The 23,421-nt window shown below is 43.2% G+C and overlaps 1 protein-coding gene across 4 annotated transcripts in view; it reads right to left on the minus strand.

Annotated features, from left to right (window-relative positions):
• Positions 1 to 13,095: 13,095 nt before the first annotated feature.
• SEPTIN9 (septin 9) overlaps positions 13,096 to 23,421 on the minus strand; it is a 190,043-nt gene continuing 179,717 nt past the window's right edge. For all 4 annotated transcript variants that reach the window (XM_075277384.1, XM_075277386.1, XM_075277385.1 and 1 more), the window contains 5 exons: positions 22,504 to 22,621; positions 21,006 to 21,101; positions 20,265 to 20,361; positions 15,941 to 15,992; positions 13,096 to 14,590 (listed from right to left, as the gene is read on the minus strand). In XM_075277384.1, coding sequence (XP_075133485.1) covers positions 14,458 to 14,590; positions 15,941 to 15,992; positions 20,265 to 20,361; positions 21,006 to 21,101; positions 22,504 to 22,621 — 496 coding nt within the window. In that variant the 3' untranslated portion in view covers positions 13,096 to 14,457. The remainder of the gene's footprint in view (positions 14,591 to 15,940; positions 15,993 to 20,264; positions 20,362 to 21,005; positions 21,102 to 22,503; positions 22,622 to 23,421) is intronic.

Here is a 23,421-nt window from a genome sequence, read left to right on the forward strand (position 1 = left end):
TATTATATATAGAGAGAGAGAATTAAAAATTTTAATCACCCTCCCTCCTTTTTTCCTTTAAAAAAAAAAAAATACTGTGAAACACATATACATTAGGTATCACTATGTCAGAAAACACTCAGTCAACAAACTTATAAAAATCACCGTTTTTTTGGTGTTTCACCTTTGATAAATAGTTGAATAAAAGTGATCAAAGCAACAGACATTCCCCCCAAATGGTAGAACTAAAAACTACATCTAGCCATCTGGGTTTCAAAATTTTTTTTTTTTTTTTTGCAAAATTAAGAATTTTTTAAAGGGGTTAAAATGTAAATAAAACTATATGAATTTGCTATCCCTGGAATCATATCGACCCATAGAATACAGGTGACATGTCATTTTGGCTGCACAGTGGACGACATAAAAAACTAAACCCGTAAGAACTTCGCACAAATGCAGTTTTTTTCCAATTCCACCCGATTCTGATTTCTTTCCAGCTTCCCAGTACATTATACAGAATACTAAATGGTACCATTATGAAAAACAATTTGTCCTGCAAACAATAAGCCCTATGGCATATGGCTCTATGAACGGAAAAATAAAAGGTTGCACATGACCTATTATTGGTTAGAAACAGACTGTCAAAGAAGGCAAATTACCTTGGAAGGGTCTGAGGATATTGGGCCATTTTTACTAGCTCTTCAAATCTGTATTTTTTTTTTTTTTAATGTAGATTGTGAACTCCATATAGGGATCACAATGTACATTTTCCCTATCAGTATGTCTTTGTAGTATGGGAGGAAATCCACACAAACACAGGGAGAACATACAAACTCCTTGCAGATGTTGATCCTAGCAGAATTCAAACCCAGAACTCCAGGGCTGCAAGGCTGCAGTGCTAACCACTGAGCCACCACGTTGCCCCAGTCTGCAATTTTTTTTTTTTTTTTGGCACCTATCTTCTTTTTTGTTGGTCTATTATGATTGGCTCACTAGATTTTATTATGTTTTAGAATATTAAAATTAATGTTTTAGATGTTGATAGGATTCTGGATATTGAGCGCACCATGGGGTCCATTAACTTTTGGGGCTGAGATCTGATTTATTTTGTTGCAAATAATAATATAATGCGCCGTCTGCCTGTCGGACTGCCATGACTTTTAATATAAAGCTGACACGTAGCTCAGAGGTCAGAGTTCAGACGTGTTGTGTTTGCAGGTTATTGCACTCGCATTGCTCTATTCTGTGATGAATTGCTGACGGCCCGTCCTGTTACCTCTGACAGATGATACGGAGGGTGAGTAGACCTCATTCCCTTCCATTGCAGTTTTGCAACCATTTACTGACATGAATAGATGAAACCATCAAAGACGAAGGTCCGATCTGCAGAATATAAAGCATTGAGCCAAGGCAACAATGGGACTTGCTTTGATGCATTGCAATCCGTCCTCCACATATACCAACTATTCTGGTATATTGCAGCGTTTTTGGAGGCCACTATATTAGAAAATTGGTACAAATGTCTGTTAGACACGCCGAATATATAGCTGAAGACTCGAGGCAGCTGGCGCAAGATGAGAAGAGATCCCTGAATTGCCAGTGTGGATTTCTATAATTGTTAAATTATACAGATCTATGTAATAGCGCCTATTACTATGTGCATAACACGCAATGACTATCAGCCCATAGCAATGAGCAGAAGGCAGATAATACATTCATGTCTGTGACACACGCAACGTCTGGGCTCTGTCTGAGGCAGGTATCGCTGACACTGATGTCTTGGCGCTTTACATTCCCTTTAACATTTTCACTGCCTTGAAGAAATCCTATTGTGGATGGTTTCCTTGTGAAGAAAAGAAGTGCACTAAGGGTTAACCAAGATAGCAGCAGTTCACATTAGTGTAAGATACAAATTATTTTACAATATGAAAACAGTATAGTATAAGCAGCTAAAAATGGAATAGGTACAAGTAGTACCCAGGGTTCTTAAACCAGGGTCTCAAACAGGTGACCTGCCAGTGAAGCTGCCATCTGCGGCCCATGAGCAGTGGTGGGTGCAGCCAGGTCACTCTGGTTCTGCTAATCCGGATGTTAAAACCGGGAAAAAAAGGTGCCCCTTCCCCTCCTTCGTGGTCCAGGTACATATGACATGTCTCAGCATTGTGCCCAGAGCTGAGAAAGAGCCCAGTCAGGGAGCAGTGATGGAGGCCCAGCCATTGTATGGGGACAACTAGTGGGGGCCATATTACTGTATAGGGACAACTAGTGGGGGCCATATTACTGTATACGTACAACTAGTGGGGGCCATATTACTGTATAGGGACAACTAGTGGGGGCCATATTACTGTATAGGGACAACTAGTGGGGGCCATATTACTGCATAGGGACAACTAGTGGGGGCCTTATTACTGCATGGGGACAACTAGTGGGGACCATATTACTGTATAGGGACAACTAGTGGGGGCCATATTACTGTATAGGGACAACTAGTGGGGGCCATATTACTGTATAGGGACAACTAGTGGGGGCCATATTACTGTATACGGACAACTAGTGGGGGCCATAGTACTATATGGGGACAACTAGTGGGGGCCATATTACTGTATACGGACAACTAGTGGGGGCCATATTACTGTATAGGGACAACTAGTGGGGGCCATATTACTGTATAGGGACAACTAGTGGGGGCCATATTACTGTATAGGGACAACTAGTGGGGGCCATATTACTGTATACGGACAACTAGTGGGGGCCATATTACTGTATAGGGACAACTAGTGGGGGCCATATTACTGTATACGGACAACTAGTGGGGGCCATATTACTGTATAGGGACAACTAGTGGGGGCCATATTACTGTATACGTACAACTAGTGGGGGCCATATTACTGTATAGGGACAACTAGTGGGGGCCATATTACTGTATAGGGACAACTAGTGGGGGCCATATTACTGTATACGTACAACTAGTGGGGGCCATATTACTGTATAGGGACAACTAGTGGGGGCCATATTACTGTATAGGGACAACTAGTGGGGGTCATATTACTGCATAGGGACAACTAGTGGGGGCCTTATTACTGCATGGGGACAACTAGTGGGGGCCATATTACTGTATACGGACAACTAGTGGGGGCCATATTACTGTATACGGACAACTAGTGGGGGCCATATTACTGTATAGGGACAACTAGTGGGGGCCATATTACTGTATACGGACAACTAGTGGGGGCCATATTACTGTATGGGGACAACTAGTGGGGGCCATATTACTGTATAGGGACAACTAGTGGGGGCCATATTACTGTATACGTACAACTAGTGGGGGCCATATTACTGTATACGGACAACTAGTGGGGGCCATATTACTGTATAGGGACAACTAGTGGGGGCCATATTACTGTATACGGACAACTAGTGGGGGCCATATTACTGTATAGGGACAACTAGTGGGGGCCATATTACTGTATAGGGACAACTAGTGGGGGCCATATTACTATATAGGGACAACTAGTGGGGGCCATAGTACTATATGGGGACAACTAGTGGGGGCCATATTACTGTATAGGGACAACTAGTGGGGGCCATATTACTGTATAGGGACAACTAGTGGGGGCCATATTACTGTATAGGGACAACTAGTGGGGGCCATATTACTGTATACGGACAACTAGTGGGGGCCATATTACTGTATAGGGACAACTAGTGGGGGCCATATTACTGTATAGGGACAACTAGTGGGGGACATATTACTGTATGGGGACAACTAGTGGGGGCCATATTACTGCATAAGGACAACTAGTAGGGGCCATATTACTATATGGGGACAACTAGTGGGGGCCATATTACTGCATTGGGACAACTAGTGGGGGCCATATTACTGCATGGGGACAACTAGTGGGGGCCATATTACTGTATAGGGACAACTAATGGGGGCCATATTACTGTATAGGGACAACTAGTGGGGGCCATATTTCTGCATAGGGACAACTAGTGGGGGACATATTACTGCATGGGGACAACTAGTGGGGGCCATATTACTATATGGGGACAACTAGTGGGGGCCATATTACTATATGGGGACAACTAGTGGGGGCCATATGACTGCATGGGGACAACTAGTGGGGCCATATTTCTGCATAGGGACAACTAGTGGGGGCCATATTACTGTATGGGGACAACTAGTGGGGGCCATATTACTATATGGGGACAACTAGTGGGGGCCATATTACTATATGGGGACAACTAGTGGGGGCCATATTACTGCATGGGGACAACTAGTGGGGGCCATATTACTGTATAGGGACAACTAGTGGGGGCCATATTACTATATGGGGACAACTAGTGGGGGCCATATTACTATATGGGGACAACTAGTGGGGGCCATATTACTGCATGGGGACAACTAGTGGGGGCCATATTACTGTATAGGGACAACTAATGGGGGCCATATTACTGTATGGGGACAACTAGTGGGGGCCATATTACTGTATAGGGACAACTAGTGGGGGCCATATTACTGTATGGGGACAACTAGTGGGGGCCATATTACTGTGTGGGGATAACTAGTGGGGGCCATATTACTGCATGCAGACAACTAGTGGGGGCCATATTACTGTGTGGGGATAACTAGTGGGGGCCATATTACTGCATGCAGACAACTAGTGGGGGCCATATTACTGCATGGGGACAGCTAGTAGGAGGCATTGAACATTATACTGACTGTCATTTGCATCGACCAGTTAGGAAAATCAGAGAACAAAATAATTTTCCCAATAATTTGGAACGTGGTTTATCTCTTGTTTGCCAATGTCTTTGGGTCCATGTTAAAACTAAAAGGCAACAAACTGATGGCATCCGCCAGCAGAGATTACACGAGCACTGCAATCTACACCAGCTCATTCTCGCAGAAGAGATGAGACATCTGAGGGTGGGACACCTCCCACACACCTCCCGCACACCTCCCGCAAGCCCTCACCAAAGGTTGCGTAAGGCTAGGGCCCCATGGGTCGGAAACGCCACATTGTTTTACTTTGAAATGGCACCATTCAATATCCTGTACAATGTACTGGGAAGCTGGAAAAAAATTCAGAATGAGGAGGAATCGGGAAAAAAAAGACATTTATACCAATTTCATATGGGTTTAATTTTATGGCATGTTACCTGTATTCTGCGGGTCAGTATGATACGGCAATACCAAATTGAGTATTTGTAACGTATTGATACCTTTTATAGAATGAAAAATTTTGCAAACCAAATTTGGAACTTGGTATGGAAATTTCTATGTGGGACAAGATGACGATTTTATTCATACCATTTGGGGGGCGGTCTGATAGTTTGAGTGCATTTCATTCAAAATTTTTAGGAGGCAGAGCGTTGAAAAAAAATTTGCCATTTGGCTATTTTGATTTTTTTCCTGTTCACCATGTGGGATAAATATTTTTATATTTTAATAGTTCGGACATTTTTGAGCGCAGATACCTATTGTGTTTATGTCTATGTATATTTTTATATCTGATCTAGGGAAGGGGCGGGAGTTGAAGTTTTGTGGGGTTTTTTTATACTTTTTTTCTTCTTTTACTTCTCTGTTCAGACTCCCTAAGGACCTTGAACCCTATGGGGTCTTATCGCTCATACGATTCCCTGTACTGCAGTGAATAGTAAAATCCATTCACTTCTATTACACACTGCCTATGGCAATGATAAGCCTGGGTGCCTTCAATAAGCTCTTGGCTGTTATGGTAACCAATCGCTGCCCTCTAGAGATAAGCGAATACTATTCGAAACGGCTGTTTCGAATAGCACGCTCCCATAGGAATGAATGGACGCAGCCGGCACACAGGGGGTTAAGCGGCTGGATGCTGGCTGTGTGCCAGCTGCATCCATTCATTCCTATGGGAGCGTGCTATTCGAAACGGCTGTTTCGAATAGTATTCGCTCATCTCTACTGCCCTCTGATGACATCCCGGGGGGTGATTAGACAGAGATGGCGGCACCCATGGTGCCTGCACACTTTAGATGCCAAGGTTATGTTATAGAGCAGGAGGAGCTGAATAGATTGATATTCAATATATATGTGATATACAGTATATACTCAGTAACTGACAGCCTTCCCTCTGTATTTATACACACAGATACAGTAGATATTAGTCATTAAAGGGGTTGTGCCATTATGGACACTTACTCCCTATCCACAAGACGGGGCTAAGTATCCGACAACTGGGCACCTGATCGGTCTTGTTTAGCCGTGGCATCTATAGTGTTAACAGTTGCGATCAGTGTCGGCACCAATCGTCGCATGTTGGCTGTATTATGCATAGGGCTCAGCCCTCTACTCCGTCAACCAATGTCATAATAGTATGTCCTTGGTGGTTAAGGGGTTAAACATTGGGATCTATTGATCTTCTATATGGTTGATTTTAGCAAATATATTATCAGACCTATTTTAGTGACAATGGTTCATCCCCGCTCCTAAATCTCATGGGACTCATCAGAAACAATACCCTGATTAAGAGCCAATTGTACAAGTGTATTTATGAGTTTTACTCCTCCCGCCCCCCAAAAAAGCTTTTTTTTTTTTTTTCCCCTGTAAATGAGCATCTCCGCATCTCCTGACCGTAATTACTGAATTTCTCTTGGGATCGGCGATTAATCGCTTATCCCATTAAACTCCATGGACAGAATTAATTGCTGGAAAGTAATGAAAGTCTTGTAGGATGGAAGATCGGCCAATTGAAGGAGACCCAAGGCCCTGGTCTTCTAGAGGATACAAGTAGTAATACAATAAGAGATGGATGTTATAAGATAATTCAGTGAGCAGGGCGCACAGGGCCTCATGTATCAATGTGTCATGTATAGTCAGACTGGAGGCTGCCAAGGACATCTTAAGACGGGGCAGCCCTGTTCTTATCGCTAGTTTACAGTGGGCACAGAAAGTATTCAGACCCCTTTAACTATTTCACTCTTTGCTTCATTGCAGCCATATGCTAAAAGCGAAAAAGGTTCATTTTATTTCTTATTAATGGACATTCAGCTCCCCATTTTGGCAGAAAAAAAAACAAATGTAGATATTTATGAAAAATAAAAGGGATCTAAACGTATGAAATATAAGTTCTACTGAATGTTTATCTCCAACCTATACTTCAATCTGCTCAGCTCCTCCTGCTCTATAACATGCTGCCCACAGATAAGACTGCGTGTACAGTGTGTAGACCAGAGGTGTAACTACCGGGGTAGCAGCTGTCACAGGGCCTGGCAAATTAGGGGGCCCTGATTTTTTTTCTTTTAATAACCCCAGCAGGTAACAGGCCCTGTTAACTTACTGATCCTCGCCCCTGTTCACGACCGCTTGTGTTTCTACTTCTGTGGGTGCGGCTGTGAGCAGGAATCAGTAAGTCAGGCTGTGGGCCCACGAACTCAACAAACACTGCTATCATTATACTCAGGGTTTTTTCCAAACCCCTGAGTATAATGATTGGAGGGCCAGGGGAGCTGAGGGAACGTAAAAAACACTTTTACTTACCTCTCCTGCGCTCCGGCAGGCTTTGGACCTCATTGGTGAGGTCTCAGACGTCACATGGGCCATGTTGGTGCTTTTATACATCACAACGCCGGCCTGGCTCGTGTGATGTCTGTAACAAATTTGAAGGTGGCCAAAACCAGCAGACTCCAGATTATAATAATTGTTCATGGGTGGTCTACAATGGGGTATAATACTGTGTGAAGGAGACACTAAGGGGCATAATACTATGTACAGGGGCCACTATAGTGCATAATAGTCTGTGTAGGGACCACTATGGGGTATAATACTGTATATAGGGGCCACTATAGTGCATAATAGTCTGTGCAGTAGGCCACTATGGGGTATAATACTGTGTATAGGGGCTACTATAGTGCATAATAGTTTGTATAAGGGCCACTATGGTGCATAATAGTGTGTGTAGGGGCCACTATGGTGCATAATACTGTGTGCAGGGGCCACTATGAGGTATAATACTATGTGCAGGGGCCACTATGGGGTATAATACTATGTGCAGGGGCCACTATGGGGTATAATACTGTGTGCAGGGACCACTATGGGGGATAATACTGTGTGCAGGGGCCACTATGGGGGATAATACTATGTGCAGGGGCCACTATGGGGTATAATACTATGTGCAGGGCCCACTATTATCAGGCAGACAATGGATTCCCCACACTAGTTTTCTGGTGTAACAGGCTTGGCTCTAGGATTGTACTGCATGGATGAAAAGCTTCACTGGTGGTAGTAATGGTTGGGACAGAAGACCCAGAAAAGTCTCCCTTTTATAAAAAGTCATATAGAGAACTTTCCTTTCTAAAATGACTACAAGACGTCAGCCTGCAGAGTCTGAAGACTGTACAATGAGCTAGGCCAAAGAGACTCCGCTCACTTCATAGTCAAAGGTGGCATCCAAGTTTTGACCATTTGCAGAAAGATTGCACCGCCATCTTTCCAGAAGACATCAGAGTGGCCATGACTATAAAAATGCACATATGACAATGTTACATCAGACAGTACATTATACATCACCATATTTCATAAAATACATATTAATGTACAATAAGATGCACAAAGCACAAGTTACCCAGGCCAATCCTGGATAAGAACTCAAGAAAGTCGCCCCTCTAAGGCCATTCTGTGGCTGGTGGCGCCTTCTACCACCTTAACATGGTACTGCTACAAAGATGGCCAGGCGTCTTCACACTGTAGACATTACCCTTGATGGGGTCAGAGCCTCAGACTACATACATAGTACTTCATACCTGAACGATCAGCTCTGCATCATTCTTGTCATTGCTATTACACTGCCTTTATATTCCTAGATACGGAATGTGCAGACATTGACATGATGTCTTTGTTGTTGCTGAGCCAGCCTGGCGACACCATAAAAAGCCGCAATATTTGTTGAACTCACACTCATTTTCTTCTATTCTAATAGAAACGCCATTCAGATCTGGAACAGAAAAGATTCTTTATCTAATTTACTTGTAACATTGTTTAGAAATCGGAGACTTTGCTGCCTCCTTGTGGACGGATTAGGAAATACATTTATTTTATGCCAGGTGTAAAATGTAAAATAGTCAGGTAATAGCATTGTGTTGCTTTGCTGTACTGGGGGCCCAGAGTTTGATTCCAGCCAAAAACAACACCTGCATGAAGGTGAACCTGCCAGTCCCTGTATACTGCCCTCTCTGCTGCTGTGCATACGGAGGTATCTGCAAATGAGCGACCACTTATCATGAATACATTGGCCTCAGTACTGAGACAACCCGGACGTTCTACACAACAATGGCATATTCACATTAAGTGACCAAGTACGAATATCTGTGTCTCCGCTAGTGGCTGAACTACCACCGCAGCTGCTATGGGGCCCATGAGATAAGGGGACCCAGCCCCCGCTTCTTTTTTTGTTATTTTAATAGACTGTTACCTACTGGATTACTCCAACAGGTAATGGTCGACATTAACTTTCCCAACCCCACTCCTGTCCAGTTCTCTGACCATGGGGTTCCCAACATTAAGGTCCAACACTGGACAAATTCACGTCTGGACATTGTTTAGTGGTGAGACGTAATATGCACCAACCAGTTGGAGCCAAAGTGGAGGCGGCCATGGGTAAGTGAATATCAGCCCTTACCTGCTGGGATAATCCAGTAACTAGTGTCCAAATGTCACTCCAGGGGGCGGTAAAAGGGATATTATAATGTGTGGGATAAGTAAAGGGGACATTATACTGTGTGGAGGACAGTAAGGCCTGATATCTACAACTTCTGGAGGGGCAGGTGAGGGGAAGCTGGATATACATATCCCAATCCTGATGGGTTTTACAGAAAATTCTCCTTTTTCATATGACACCAAAAGCAAGATTCTACATTTTATAACGGCAGGAACAGCTCTCAATAGAAGGGAAAGAGTGGTGAGAAGGAAGATTTTGCAGAAAGGCGGCAAATTTTGTTAGCAAAGTATAGCAAAATGTAATAATGACGCAAATAAGATCAAAAAATTGGCCAAAAATTTAGCTATGCTTTAAATGAGTTTCCACGGTTCACACTATTAGCGGCCTGCCCTTAAGACTCTCAGCACTCCTCAAGGGGCTGCAGCGGCCTCTTCATTGCTTTCTTTGCACACTTACCTACAGAGTTTCAGACATGGCTGACTTCTTTCCAAACATTTCTTTCTTGATACATTTTGGATTAGGATTCTTGGTTATAATTTTCCGGGACTTTTTATCTAACATCTATGGCCACCTCAAAGGACACATCTTGCTAATAAGGACTAAAGGCCATTCTCAGTAGAAACTTCATGAAGATACCTGCAGTCAATTTTTGTTGGCATTGTAGGATCTATTTCTTGGTTGAGTAGATCATCACAAACACAAGTCAATGACTAGGGGGATATCATCACTCCTTGGGGAGAGACCACCATTTAGGTGTGTGGAGACTTATTAAGCCTTTAGCACTCCACTGTGCAAGGGACCATGGGAAGAATATGCAAATCTGTCTTCCATGATGCATATTCTTCCCATGGTCCCTTGCACAGTGGAGTGCTAAAGGCTTAATAAGTCTCCACATACCTAAATGGTGGTCTCTCCCCAAGGAGTGACGATATCCCCTTAACCCTGTCTAAGCCTCTTACCTCTACCAGGTTAGTCTTCTCTACACTGGGCTGACGAGATGCAATAACATTGAAACGGCTGTCCTCGGTTGAGAGACTATACCTGGTAATAATCCCAGCGTCATTGCAAAACAAAGGCCTCTTGGAAGGTCGAGCATGATGTTTAAAGGGGCTCTATCAGCAAAATCATGCTGATAGAGCCCCACATATGCGTGCATAGCCTTTAAAAAGGCTATTCAGGCACCGTAAATGTTATATTAAACTACCCCCCCCCCCCTCGTTTTAAAATAATAACCTAAAAAAGAATGTGATCTACTTACGCATCGTGCACACTGGGCGGGCATTCAGGGTGTGTCTTCATCTTCATCCCCGCCTCTTCTTCCTCCAATGTCTTCGGGTCCCGTCCTCCTCCGGCGCTTGCTCGCGGACACTGATAAAAAAAAATAGCCTGGGCGCATGCGCAGTAGTCGTAGTAGAAGCCGTATGCTACTGCGCATGCGCCCAAGCTATTTTTATTTTTATCAGTGTCCGCGAGCAAGCGACGGAGGAGGACGGGACCTGAAGACATCGGAGGAAGAAGAGGCGTGGATGAAGATGAAGACACACCCAGAATGCCCGCCCAGGGTGCACGTTCCGTAAGTAGAGCATATTCTTTTTTAGGTTATTATTTTAAAACCGGGGGGTAGTGTAATATAACATTTACAGTGCCTGAATATCCTTTTTAAAGGCTATGCACGCATATGTGGGGCTCTATCAGCATGATTTTGCTGATAGAGCCCCTTTAAAGGGAGCAGCCTCTATTGGGCTATATCACTGAGATTCTGTCTTCCTAATTACATCAGGGAAGACAGGCTTGCTCTTTCCAGTGAGCGTCCTCTATTGGTTTGCAACACTGAGGCACCTGACTTTCTAATTACATCATGGAAGACACATTTGCATATTCTTGTCATAGGTCAATGACATCGAACAATGAAAATTCTATAGCAAAAATTTACATTTTTGGGATTTTATACAATAGTCTGAAGGACAAGGAAATAAGTGGCTAAAGTGAGATTGTTTACTGGGCATTGATGTATAAAATGTGTATACCAGTGTGTAAAATAGATCACGTATAACTGAACACATATAGAATATATACCAACCCCAAAATATGTAGCAAAAAGGATAAAAAACACAAGGCCGGATTTACTAATAGACTGGAAACTTCGCCTGAAAATATATCAAATTTGCTGGAGCTGAATGATAAATCTGATGTATTATTAGATGGAAATGGATACCAAAAAACCATCCAGCAACGTAATGAAGATAAAAAATCCAAATCTTTATTTCATAATCGCAGTTAAAAATAACAAATATTTAGCACGCAGTCTACAGGGAAAAGCTTGCGTCAGACTATTATTATTAGTATTATTAGACGGTCTAGTCAAAGTTTATACCACCTTTTAGATGGCCTACACGCAATTGTGGCACATTTAAGCCACGCCACCTTCACCAAGAATCCACACCTATGCCTAGCAGCTCAAAATTTTTTATCCCAAATTAGATGCGCCAAGTTTACGCCAGTGTCAAGTGGTAACCACTGTACTAAATCTGGGTCAGTTTATGTCACGTATACGGTGGTGCCAGAACCTCATGACTCCTTTAATAACGAAAGAGAGAACTATGCAGCCCTTGTTGGAGGGGAATTTATATTCGTATATTTATTTTATAGCATTCTCCATGTTTTTTATGAAGAGGGACGGACAACCGCTTTATCTCATTGTCTACCATAGGCCACAAGGGAAATAATGGGCAGCACGGTGGCTCAGTGGTTAGCAATGCAGCCTTGCAGCGCTGGTGTCCTGGGTTCGAATCCTGCCAAGAATGACATCTGCAAGGAATTTGTATGTTCTCCCCGTGTTTGCGTGGGTTTCCTCCGGGTACTCCGGTTTCCTCCCACACGCCAAAAACATACTGATAGGGACTGTAGATTGTGAGCCCTATATGGGCCAGTGACTGTCAACGTCTGTAAAGCGCTGCGGAATATGATGGCGCTATACAAGTAAGCATAATAAATAAATAAACTTGTATCTGTGGAGTTGTACAGAGACAACCAAACAAGATCTGCATTTGTAACATTTATTTTAGGAAATACATTTTAAAACACATCTTTATTATTTATACAAAAAAGACTAGTTTATCATAATGCATATAAATCAAATAAAAGGCCACTTTAGGAAATCTTGGATCTTTTTAGCCCTAAATAAAAAAATAAAATAATCACAAATAAGCAAAAAAAAAAAAAAAAATTCCAAAAATAAAAAAAAAAATCTAAAAAACAAACAAAAAATAAACAAACAAAACACATTTAGTTTCCTCTTAACAAAGGACAGTACAATAACATCACAGACAGGGTGGCATCTTTTCAAGTGCATTAAGCATCCTGCCTCTTCATACCTTACTCCTTAGTATGTGAAATATATATCTTTCAGTTGATATAGTTCTTTTATTTGCTAAAATATAGCAACTCGACAAGTAATTATTTTTTTTATTTTTTAATATTTTTTTTTTATGTTTAATCGAATGCAGCGTAGCGAGTAGAAGGCTTTTCTTTTTTTTTTCTCTTTTTCATATAATTTTTTTTTTTTTTTTTTTTAGAAAGGGATAAACTGGAGATCAATACAGTAAATGACAATTCACAAATGACAGGGAGAAAATAAACGTTAAATACACAAGAGACACAATTTATTTCCTCTCATTTGGAAGGGAGCACATTAGTTTTCCACTCAGTGTATTCATTGTCCATTACTTCCAGTAATAAAGTTGGGGGTGATAGACCCGGGAGGGGGTTATAATGTCGTGAAATGTAAGGTGGGGGGGGGGGGGCATGAGTGATATCTGAGGAACATAAGTTAAAAGTGAAGGAGTGGAATGTTAGGGAAAAAAAGCAAAATGGTGATAAACAGGTACATTATGGTGGGGGGACAAGGTACAAATACCAAATCCCCCCACTCAAGAGAGTTAATAGCTGAATAATAACCTGGTAAAGAAGGAACTGCAAGGAATTCAACAATATGTAAAAAAAACATCTAATAAGCTAAGGCTTTATACACCACTTAAAGGGGATGTCCAGGATTAGAAAGACATGGCTGCCTCCTCCGTGTGACCACGGTTCATGTCTGGTACTGAAGCTCTGCTTTTCAAAGTAAACAGGCTGAGCTGCAATACCACGTACAACCTGGGGACAGGTGTGGCACTCTCTTTATAAGAAAGAAGCCATGTTTTTCTAACTCTGGACAACGTCCTCAATGAACATTCTCATTTCCATTTTCATCCTCTGCCTCCCCATTCTTCCTTACAGGTGTAATAAATACTGTATCTAACCTATAGTTCAGCAGTGGGATGCAACGCTTTTCACATTCATGGTTAACCTTCGGCACGTAAGAATTTGGCAAATTATATGGAAGGGAACTGGGCAAATACCTGGCAACTTCTCTTGGGTTACACTGTCCCGTTGTTGGAAAAGGCACCGCATAGGGTTAATATTTTACCCCGTTCCTATGGTGGCACGCCACGGGCCAATGAATGGCCTGACAATTCCTACCCTACAATCTGTGACATCACTATTCTCCAGTCCCCCACCTTCTTATACTGCGTCAATACCCTCTCTCACTTCTATGGCACATCCTTGCAGATCAAAGACCAGGCTGAATGGGGAGCGGGGTCTCTGAAAATTAATGGGCTAGCCTTCCTGATCTTTCTTCCCAATATTCGTCCCGCTCAATGTCACGGGAGCAGAAGACACATGAAAGAAAAAACTGAAAGACAGGATGGATCGATAAAGGGAGTGCTAGGCCTCGGAATTACATCTCGTTGGAGGAGTAGTCTTTTTCCGCTGTGCCATTGGAGAGTATGTTTCCTTCTTGGAGTCGCTTGACACGGTACGCCTCAAAGTGAATACTGCTTGTTATGTCTTTGATATTCTGCATGTGCGTCCTGCAAAGAACGAGAGATAATGAATTGAACGGCGATATTCAATTATATACAGAAGACATATTCTTCAGTCCGTCCGGTGGGGGAGCTGAGCACAGATACAGCCGGCTAACCAGCAGGGCAGCCAAATGTCACTCAAGAAATTAGTGACATCATCATAGGAAGGGAGGAAGGAAGCCGTGGGTGTAAATGAGCTCTATGCAGGGCTGCACTATTGTTACTGCTGGAATAAGAAGAGGTCATTCGCTACAGTTAGTATAATAAAGATACACAATGTAGCAGCAATACAACCGCAATATCCTGCACTTCTCTATAATCCAGTGATGTCATAGAAAACATAATGGGGAAAGAGATTAGGAGAAGGAATAGCCAAAAGTATAGGCTATTACTATGCAATACTTTATATTGTAGGGAGTGAAAATAGGAAACACCAGTACTTGGTCTGTGGAAAGTAATAATGCCAGGGTGTAGGTCTGAGCTATCCAGGAACTTGTTGTCACCATGTGTAAAATGATAATGCCAGGGTACAGGTCTGTATTACCCAGGAACTTATTCTCACCATGTGTACAACGATAATGCCAGGGTAGAGGTCTGAATTACCCAGGAACTTGTTGTCACCATGTGTAAAATGATAATGCCAGGGTGCAGGTCTGTATTACCCAGAAACTTATTCTCAAGTGTACAATGATAATGCCAGGGCACAAGTCTGAATTACCCAGGAGCTTGCTGTCAAATTGGGTATAATGGTAATGCCAGGGTATAGATGTCTGAATTACCCAGGAACTTATTCTCTCCATTTGTACAGTGATAAAGCCAGGGTGCAGGTCTGAATTACCCAGGAACTTATTCTCAAGTGTACAATGATAATGCCAGGGCACAGGTCTGAATTACCCAGGAACTTGCTGTCACCTTGGGTATAATGGTAATGCCAGGGTATAGGGCTGAGCTAGTTATGTGCTACCCAGGATCTAGCCATCACATGTTGTGCAATGATAATGCCAGAGTATAGGCCTGTACTAGCCAAGAGCTCGCTGCCGTCTTTAGCATAATAACAACGTCATAGTATTGGTCTCTATAACCGAGGATCTTGCCTCACATTTTTGCACAATGATGGTTCCAGGGTTTAGGTTTGTGCTCCCCAAGAACTTGCCGTCACATGTCACACAATGATAATAGATGTGTACTACCCAGGATATTGCCATCACAACTTGTACAATAATAATGGCAGGGTATAGGTCTATTCAGACCAAAAACTTGCAGTTACCTTTTGCACAATGATAATACCAGGGTATAGCATAAACAGGACAAAACGAGGTGACTAGGCTTACCCAAAAAATACTTTGAAACACTCACCTGATCAGAAGATCTCTCAGGCAGGCAAATTCACAATGAGCTATGTTTTCAACTGAAAGAGTTAAAAAAAATAAATAAATAAATAAATAATCTTGCGTTAGTATAAACTAGTGCAGCATACAAAGTGAAATTCCAATAATTCGTTCTCCTTGAGATTAGAAGTGACAACGAATCCCTGCACGCGCCAGTGCCAGTGTTGACACAAGCGCCGGCGCTCAATCGGCCATGGACTGCTATTTTTTTTTTTTCACTGAGCAAAACAGTTTTAATGTTTACTGAAAACAAATGTAAACTGCGGCTGTAACCACCAGGGGGCAGCCACGAGCCATGTGTAAAATAAGACGAAAAAAAGAGAAAAGCAATAAAACCAAAGAAAGCCGCAGCACAGGAATCAGAATCTAAGACAACAACAAGTAGGCCGAGACTTCCTTTGCAGAGCATTGAGAGCTGTTCAGACTAGATGGCCTCTTGGTTCTGGTTTGTACAATACACATTGGACTGTTCAGATTTAGTAGAGAGTTAAAACGTCCTCAGATTTCGGACACGCTGCTTGTCTGAGGCCAAAGAACAACGCGAGCCTGCAGGGTGGAAAGAGGGGGTGGTGGGAGGAGAGGGGTGCGTAAGAAACCTCGATCTGAATTGAAAAGTACAGACGTGGCAGGAGATGCAAGCCACAGATCATGTGTTACGCCGGTTACAGCACCAGAGCGTTGCGTCTAGAAAAGCCACAATGCCGATAGCATCGGGCCTGCAGTATATAAGGTACGAAGGCGGAGGAACAATATACACACTCATACAAGTATATATAACACATCTTCACGATTGTCTCCTTAGCCCTGTGTCTGATCTCCTTAAAGGGGCGATACTGCACCCACAAATAGATAGCTACACTAATTTCATATATATATATATATATATATATATATATATATATATATATATATATATATATATATATATATATTGTAGATTGTGAGCCCCATGTAGGGTTCACAATGTACACTTTTTTTTCCCTATCAGTATGTCTTTTGTAGAATGGAGGAAATCCATGCAAACACGGGGAGAACATACAAACTCTTTGCAGATGTTGTTCCTGGCGGGATTGGAATCCAGGACTCCAGCGCTGCAAGGCTGCAGTGCTAACCACTGAGTCACCGTGTTGCCCCACCATATACTTGATATCTCCCATATACATATACCTTCAATATATCTGCTTTTTGTTATTCAACACTTCCTAGGTGATAAAAATCAGACCTGGTCATGTGACGGGCACACAGAGCTGCATGGCTCGTTACAGTTACCATATAAATTATCTTGTAACGAGCTGTTCCCCATTGTGTCCATCACATGATCAGATTTTGACACAGTGGTGGTAGACAGAGATTCCCGCTGAGGCCCTATTCACATCTGCGTTTGGGTATCCGTTCAGGGATTCCGCTTGGGGACCCCCCCCCCCCCCCCCCGAACGGAAATCTATACGCATAAAGAAGTGGTTACCTAAGGAAATCCGTGGACCCCATAGACTATAATGGGGTCTGTGTGATTTCCGCACAAACCACGCAGAGAGAAAAGTCCAGCAAGCAGCACTGATCTCTGCATTTTTCGTGCAGAGACCACACGGATCCCATTATAGTCTATGGGGTCCGAGGATTTCCTTAGGTAACTGCTTCTTTATGCGTATAGCTTTCCATTCAGGGGGTCCCCAAGAGGAATCCCCAACATAGATGTGAATAAGGGCTAAATGATTCATCTTGAAAAATGTGAGGAATTGAGACTATTGAAAAACTACAACAAAAAAAAATTACTTTAATTGCGAGGAGTATGTGAACACGGAGGAATTTGAAGCACTTTATGCCTCAAAATCAGCTCCAAATTCTGCCAGAAATCAGCCTCGATTCAATCCAAAGAATGGCAGTTGCAGATTTTGTTCTCAATCAGCATAATGTCCGAAAATTGAGGAAATTCCGCCTGCATAGGCCCATTAAAATGAATGGAAGTTAGGAAAATACCGCCTGACTGATGCAGAATTGGTGACGGATTTCGCAGCAGATTTGGTAAAGCGTAAAAAATTCTGCTTCTCAATTCCTGAATTTTTCAGCTTCTATACATTAAAGAAATAAACTCCCATGGTTGGGGTGACCTGGGGGCATTGGGGTGTTTGATTTGGTCTGGGGTGCTTTTTGCCACGCACACTGATTTTAGTGTAGTTTCCACAGAAACTCCGGGAGTTTTGGCGATTTCTATACAAATTAGATTGTGCCCAGTCTAAAATTATTAAAGGGGTTGTCGAGAGGGAACAACTACTGCTCCCATGCCAATGGTTACTCTGCTGGTATCTACTTCCGGGTCCCATCTTGGCACACAGAAAGTGCCCGCTCAGGATTGGGTATTTGTGACTATTTAATGCCACATTCGTACATTTGCGCTTACCACATCATGAATTAAGCGCTTCTGGTGCTGGAGCAGGGGATAAAGATTGGCTTAAATTACGCTCGTCTTGATGAACTTCCACCGATGTTTGCATACAGCACAAGCATTACGCTGAAGTTATACCTCACACATATCACCCCTCATTGATAACAAACTAACCAGAGAGCGTTAAAACAACAACCGTTCCCTCTGTTTTACAACGTCCCATAACTACAGGCAGAACTCATGGTTGCGAGACACTACACTAGTTTGCCACTTCAAACCAGTATCGCCCTTTCCGATTTTTACTGAAACTTCCTTTCACATTTATGATGGATCTTTGGAGTGTTCTGAATTCTAAAGAGAAATACGCTATGTAAATAGGATTAAGTCCTGAGCGGCACTCTCAGTTCTCCGAGCTTCAGAGCTGAAATATCACAGCATGCCTTGCTAACTTAGGCCTCATTCACAACTGCATGGGGACCCCCCGAACAGACTACTGAACGCATTGGCAAGCGGTGTGCAGTGAAAGCACATGGACCCCGTAGTCTATAATGGGGTCTGGGATCTCCGCACGCAAGTCATGTTGGCAAGAAAGTTGATCGTAAACTACTTTTCTGTCCGCATGTTCTGTGCGGACACTGCGCGGAAAGCACACAGACCTCATTATAGTCTATGGGGTCCGTGTGCTTTCACTGCACACCGCAACATGTGACTGTGACGCAACAGTCATAGAAAACCCAAACTGGTTGGATTTTTTTTTTTTTTGCAGATTGTAAGTCACACAGACTTCGACTTGCATGCAACATTTTTGGGACTTTGCCGTGTTTTTATAGTCAAATCATAGCCCAAGAAAAGTCGCGCAACAGTAAGTTGCAGGCAAGTCATGCCGCTGTTTTAGACACACAACACATGTCGCCGTGTAGCTGTTGCCTAATACCCGACGTGCATTTCTTCAGCAGAAATATTAGGCTGGCCCTTGGATTGTGCCACCGATGTATGACACATAATATGTTGCATGCTACCATGCTATCCATGGTGGCACCAAAAACCTGCACGGACATTTTCTGTTGCATGTAAACAAGTTGCAGTAATGCTATTCTCATGTTGCTATTTCGGTGCAAATCTTCACTGAAATCTGTGACATGTGAACAGAACCGTAGCGTGTAAACTTGTTCTGCCGATATCAGGCACTGCACAGCTATCTGATGTATTAAACATGTCCTACCACCCTGTAACATAGGAGCTTAGCAAACTGGCTAGGACTGTATCTGATGAGAAGCTTCTTGAGGTTTCCAAAGTCAGAGAGCAGAATTGTGAATGCCGCTCTAGAAGACAACATAACTCTGCACCAGTACAATACAAATATAGTGATGTTTTTACACAGAAGTCTATATGGGACATACCCCTATATAGGTGAGGTTTGTGCAGAAATACACTATAGGGGATAGCTACAATAAACATGTCAAAACTAATAGGAGCGCCTTCCATTCTTCGGCCGCAGCGCATGACTTCCTTGTGCTTCCTTCATTTCATGCATGGCAAAATAAAACAGTGTCTTACTATTTCTAAGGCATGACTTTGTGCTACAGAGACTGTAGGATGCATGACAAAGGGTCATGCATCTCAAGTGTCCCAAATAAACAAGCACTTTCCCTCATTACAAACCATTTTCTGGCTTTAAGGCATCTGGGTGCAGAAGGATCTTCCCTTTATTGCCTTGTCTGCAATTGAAGATCAGCTCCTCTGAGCCTTGCCCTCTTCTATTACAACATATGCATACTTGGGTGAGCCAAGTGTGCATGTGCATAGGAATCGGTTTGGGAAAGACAGAAGTCAGTTGAAGGAGTATTCAGCCATTTGAAGTGCTTGACCAGCATCACAATATGAGACCTTTTCACGCTTTCTACCTCACCTTCAATGGTACCCCACTTTGTTTTCCGGCCCAGTATCCTCCTGCCATTGATTTGGTATTCTTGATCACTGCCGACCACAGCAAATGGAATCATTTCCTAAAAAAAAGAAATTGAAATGCGGTTGGTTAAAGTGATATAACAGTAAATGCAAGCTTCCTGAAATTAAAGGGATTTTCCTGCCCCCTCGCCCCATAAGTTACACTGGCATGTCTTTAATGCTGCAGGGCCCCGATCCTCTGTGGCGATCGGTTTCCAATACAAGTGTGGTGAAGTCAAGCGGCCTTCCAATCACAGGTTTTAGAAGTCACATGTGGTAGTCAGTTAAGACATCGATGCAGTGTGTCTATAGTACCTGAAGCATGTATGCGCCCTGGTGCCAGATTTAGTGCTATTAGTTTTGGCACTAAAAACCTTCACAGTATGACATCCCATTCTGGGTAAGATGCTTATCTGAGGACAAATAGCTTAGAAAGATACATGATTTAGTGACGTTATCCGTCTGCCATATGGAAAACTCAGGACCCCAGGGCTGCTAGACCACAGTGCTAAGCACAGAACTGCAGGGCGCTTATACTTAGTCTTCCTCTAAGTTCAGGACTGCACAGTCTTTTCTGGTCTGCTGGCACAATGTAGCACTCCCAACCAAAACAGTATGACTGACAATGCAAACAATGATGTATCAAGTGTCCATTGTACAGACAATGCCGATCCAGGTCAGCGAGGCCATTCCGGCTACTTACTCTGATCTTCTCATTCACCAGCCTGTCTTCTGCGTCTTCATCAAACTCTTTCTGTGGATAAATATCTATCCCATTGTTCTGGAGATCAGCACGGATCTATGGGGGATGGAGAGAATCAGAACAGAATTATAGAGTATTGCACACAGGAAGTCACAGACAGGACTTGGTAAATGCTTTTGTTACCAAGAACATCAGAAAGCATAGGAGCATATCAGTATCAGGACCCCCAGCTATGGCACCTGACAGCCCCAGTAAACATGCATGCTCGGCCAACACTGCTTTTCAAAATAAGATGAGACATAAATATTTTATTGTTGAGCGTTCGACTGTCAGGACCCCTACAGATCAGCTGCAGTGCTCAATTGCTGTACTTTTAATAGTGGCTGCAACAAGTACAGCAGACAGGCTTCCATAGACTTGAAGGGGACACAAGACTGCAGTACAACCAATGCTATTAAAAGAACTGGAGCTCATATGGGAAATAGCTGATCTGGGGGATCCCAACAGTCTGACCCTGTCAACTATAATAGATGTCTTATCTTACGGCTAGAACATCAATTTAAAAACAATGATAAACTCCTTTAATGGGAATACGGAAAGAGGCCACAGTCAAAAAATATCTAGCCCTGGGCCATCTACTGCTGCATCAAGTTCAGGCACGCCAAAACTTAACAGGTCCAACTGCAATGATGACCCCCATACTCACCACCTCTTCATCGGATGAAACTGCAACCTCTACATAAAAGATTGATGGTCTTAAAGGGGCGGTGCATTATTAGAAGAAGGATCTGTGTTGCCTCTCAGGCCCATTAATTTGAACTGTAACTCCAAACACAACCAATGGATAAGAACTGGAGGGAGAAATGAAGAAACCCTCTTTCTAATCATGGCCAACCCCTTTAAAGGATATGGTGGGGTTTCTTTAAAACCATCTGTAGGCAAAGGGATAGAAATTCATTTGGATGTGGTGTAGGGTATTACAACGTCATTCCATCCAAATGAATGGGACAAAGCTGTAATTCCCTGCATCACCACTAGGTCTATAATGTAATCTCGAGTCATGTAAACAACGAACAGACTGCAGAGCCTTAAATAGCTCATTGGCTAGGGTACGGCATTTCGGGAAACAAGTGACAGTGGTGGCTGGGCAAGTGTCGCTTCTGCTTCACAAGCCTTACAGCCATTGACAGTCACTGTCCCATATAGAGCTCACAATCTACATTCCCCATCAGTATGTCTTTGGAGTGTGGGAGGAAACCGGAGTACCCGGAGGGAGAGTATACAAACAACAGTGCCTCACTTATCCACAGGTTGTCTTTGGTACTGCAGCCCAGTTCTATTCACTTTAATGGAGCTGGACTATAATACCAGATTACACAAAACATCTAATATGCTATGTTATATGACAAATACCATAACCTGTGTGCATGTTTGCCCTCCCACAGGCCATACACAATGATGACCCCATCTGTGCTCATCTACAAGGATAGAAACTTACTCTCTGCTTGAAATAATCTCTCTCTTCTAGGGTTAAGGTGTCCGCTTTGGCAATGACTGGCACAATGTTCACCACCTTGCTCAGACGTCTCATGAATTCAATGTCCAAAGGCCGGAGTCTATAAAAATAGTTTCAAGACAGATGAATAAGATCTTTAAATCTTCTTTCTACAGGCTATAAAGTCACAGAACATAGAACAGTGTCTTCAGGTGACGCAGATAAAATCAATCCATGCAGCTCAAGAAAACTTTTCCCTTAAAATTCCCCTTAGGGGTTGATTCATAGCTGTAAGTGAGCCAAGTGTTAACCCTTGTTGTAGCAGAGACAAAAAGCCGAGTACTATAGTTTGTCATCTTAGGAAAGATCTGTATTTTTCGATTAGACAGTATATATGCAGTGCCAAGAAGGCCAACAACCACCGCACAATGGCAGCTTTACACCACATCCTATTTAACTCATCGTGTGCTGGACAAACTGTATCAAAGAAACCAGGAGACATATTGTCAACTAGACACACAGACAGCGCCGCACCTCCCATGAGGCGACCTGAAGCAACCGCTTCAGGCGGCGCTATGCCAGGGCCCCAGGGAGGGCGGCATTTTTACTTACCTAAGCCAGTCCAGGACAAGCTGTCCTGGACTGGCTTAGCACCGAGCGGTGGATTGGGGAGGCCACTGGAGCAGCGCTGCTCCAGCGACCTCCCCTCACGCAGAGAGCAGGTCCTCTGCCTGCGAACGGTGGTAAGCCCCTCCCCTTCGCTAAACCCCGCCCCTTCCATGTGCCATGCCCCCTCCAGGGGGGGGGGGGCTTTCTGTCGTTCGCCTCGGGCGGCGAAAGGGTCATGTTCACCCCTGCACACAGACCCCTAGGGGGTGCTCTACTTATTGTATATAGCAAACTGCATCCACACCCCTAAGT

Source organism: Leptodactylus fuscus, chromosome 6 (assembly GCF_031893055.1).
Source record: "Leptodactylus fuscus isolate aLepFus1 chromosome 6, aLepFus1.hap2, whole genome shotgun sequence".
In the NCBI taxonomy this organism is placed as follows: domain Eukaryota; kingdom Metazoa; phylum Chordata; class Amphibia; order Anura; family Leptodactylidae; genus Leptodactylus; species Leptodactylus fuscus.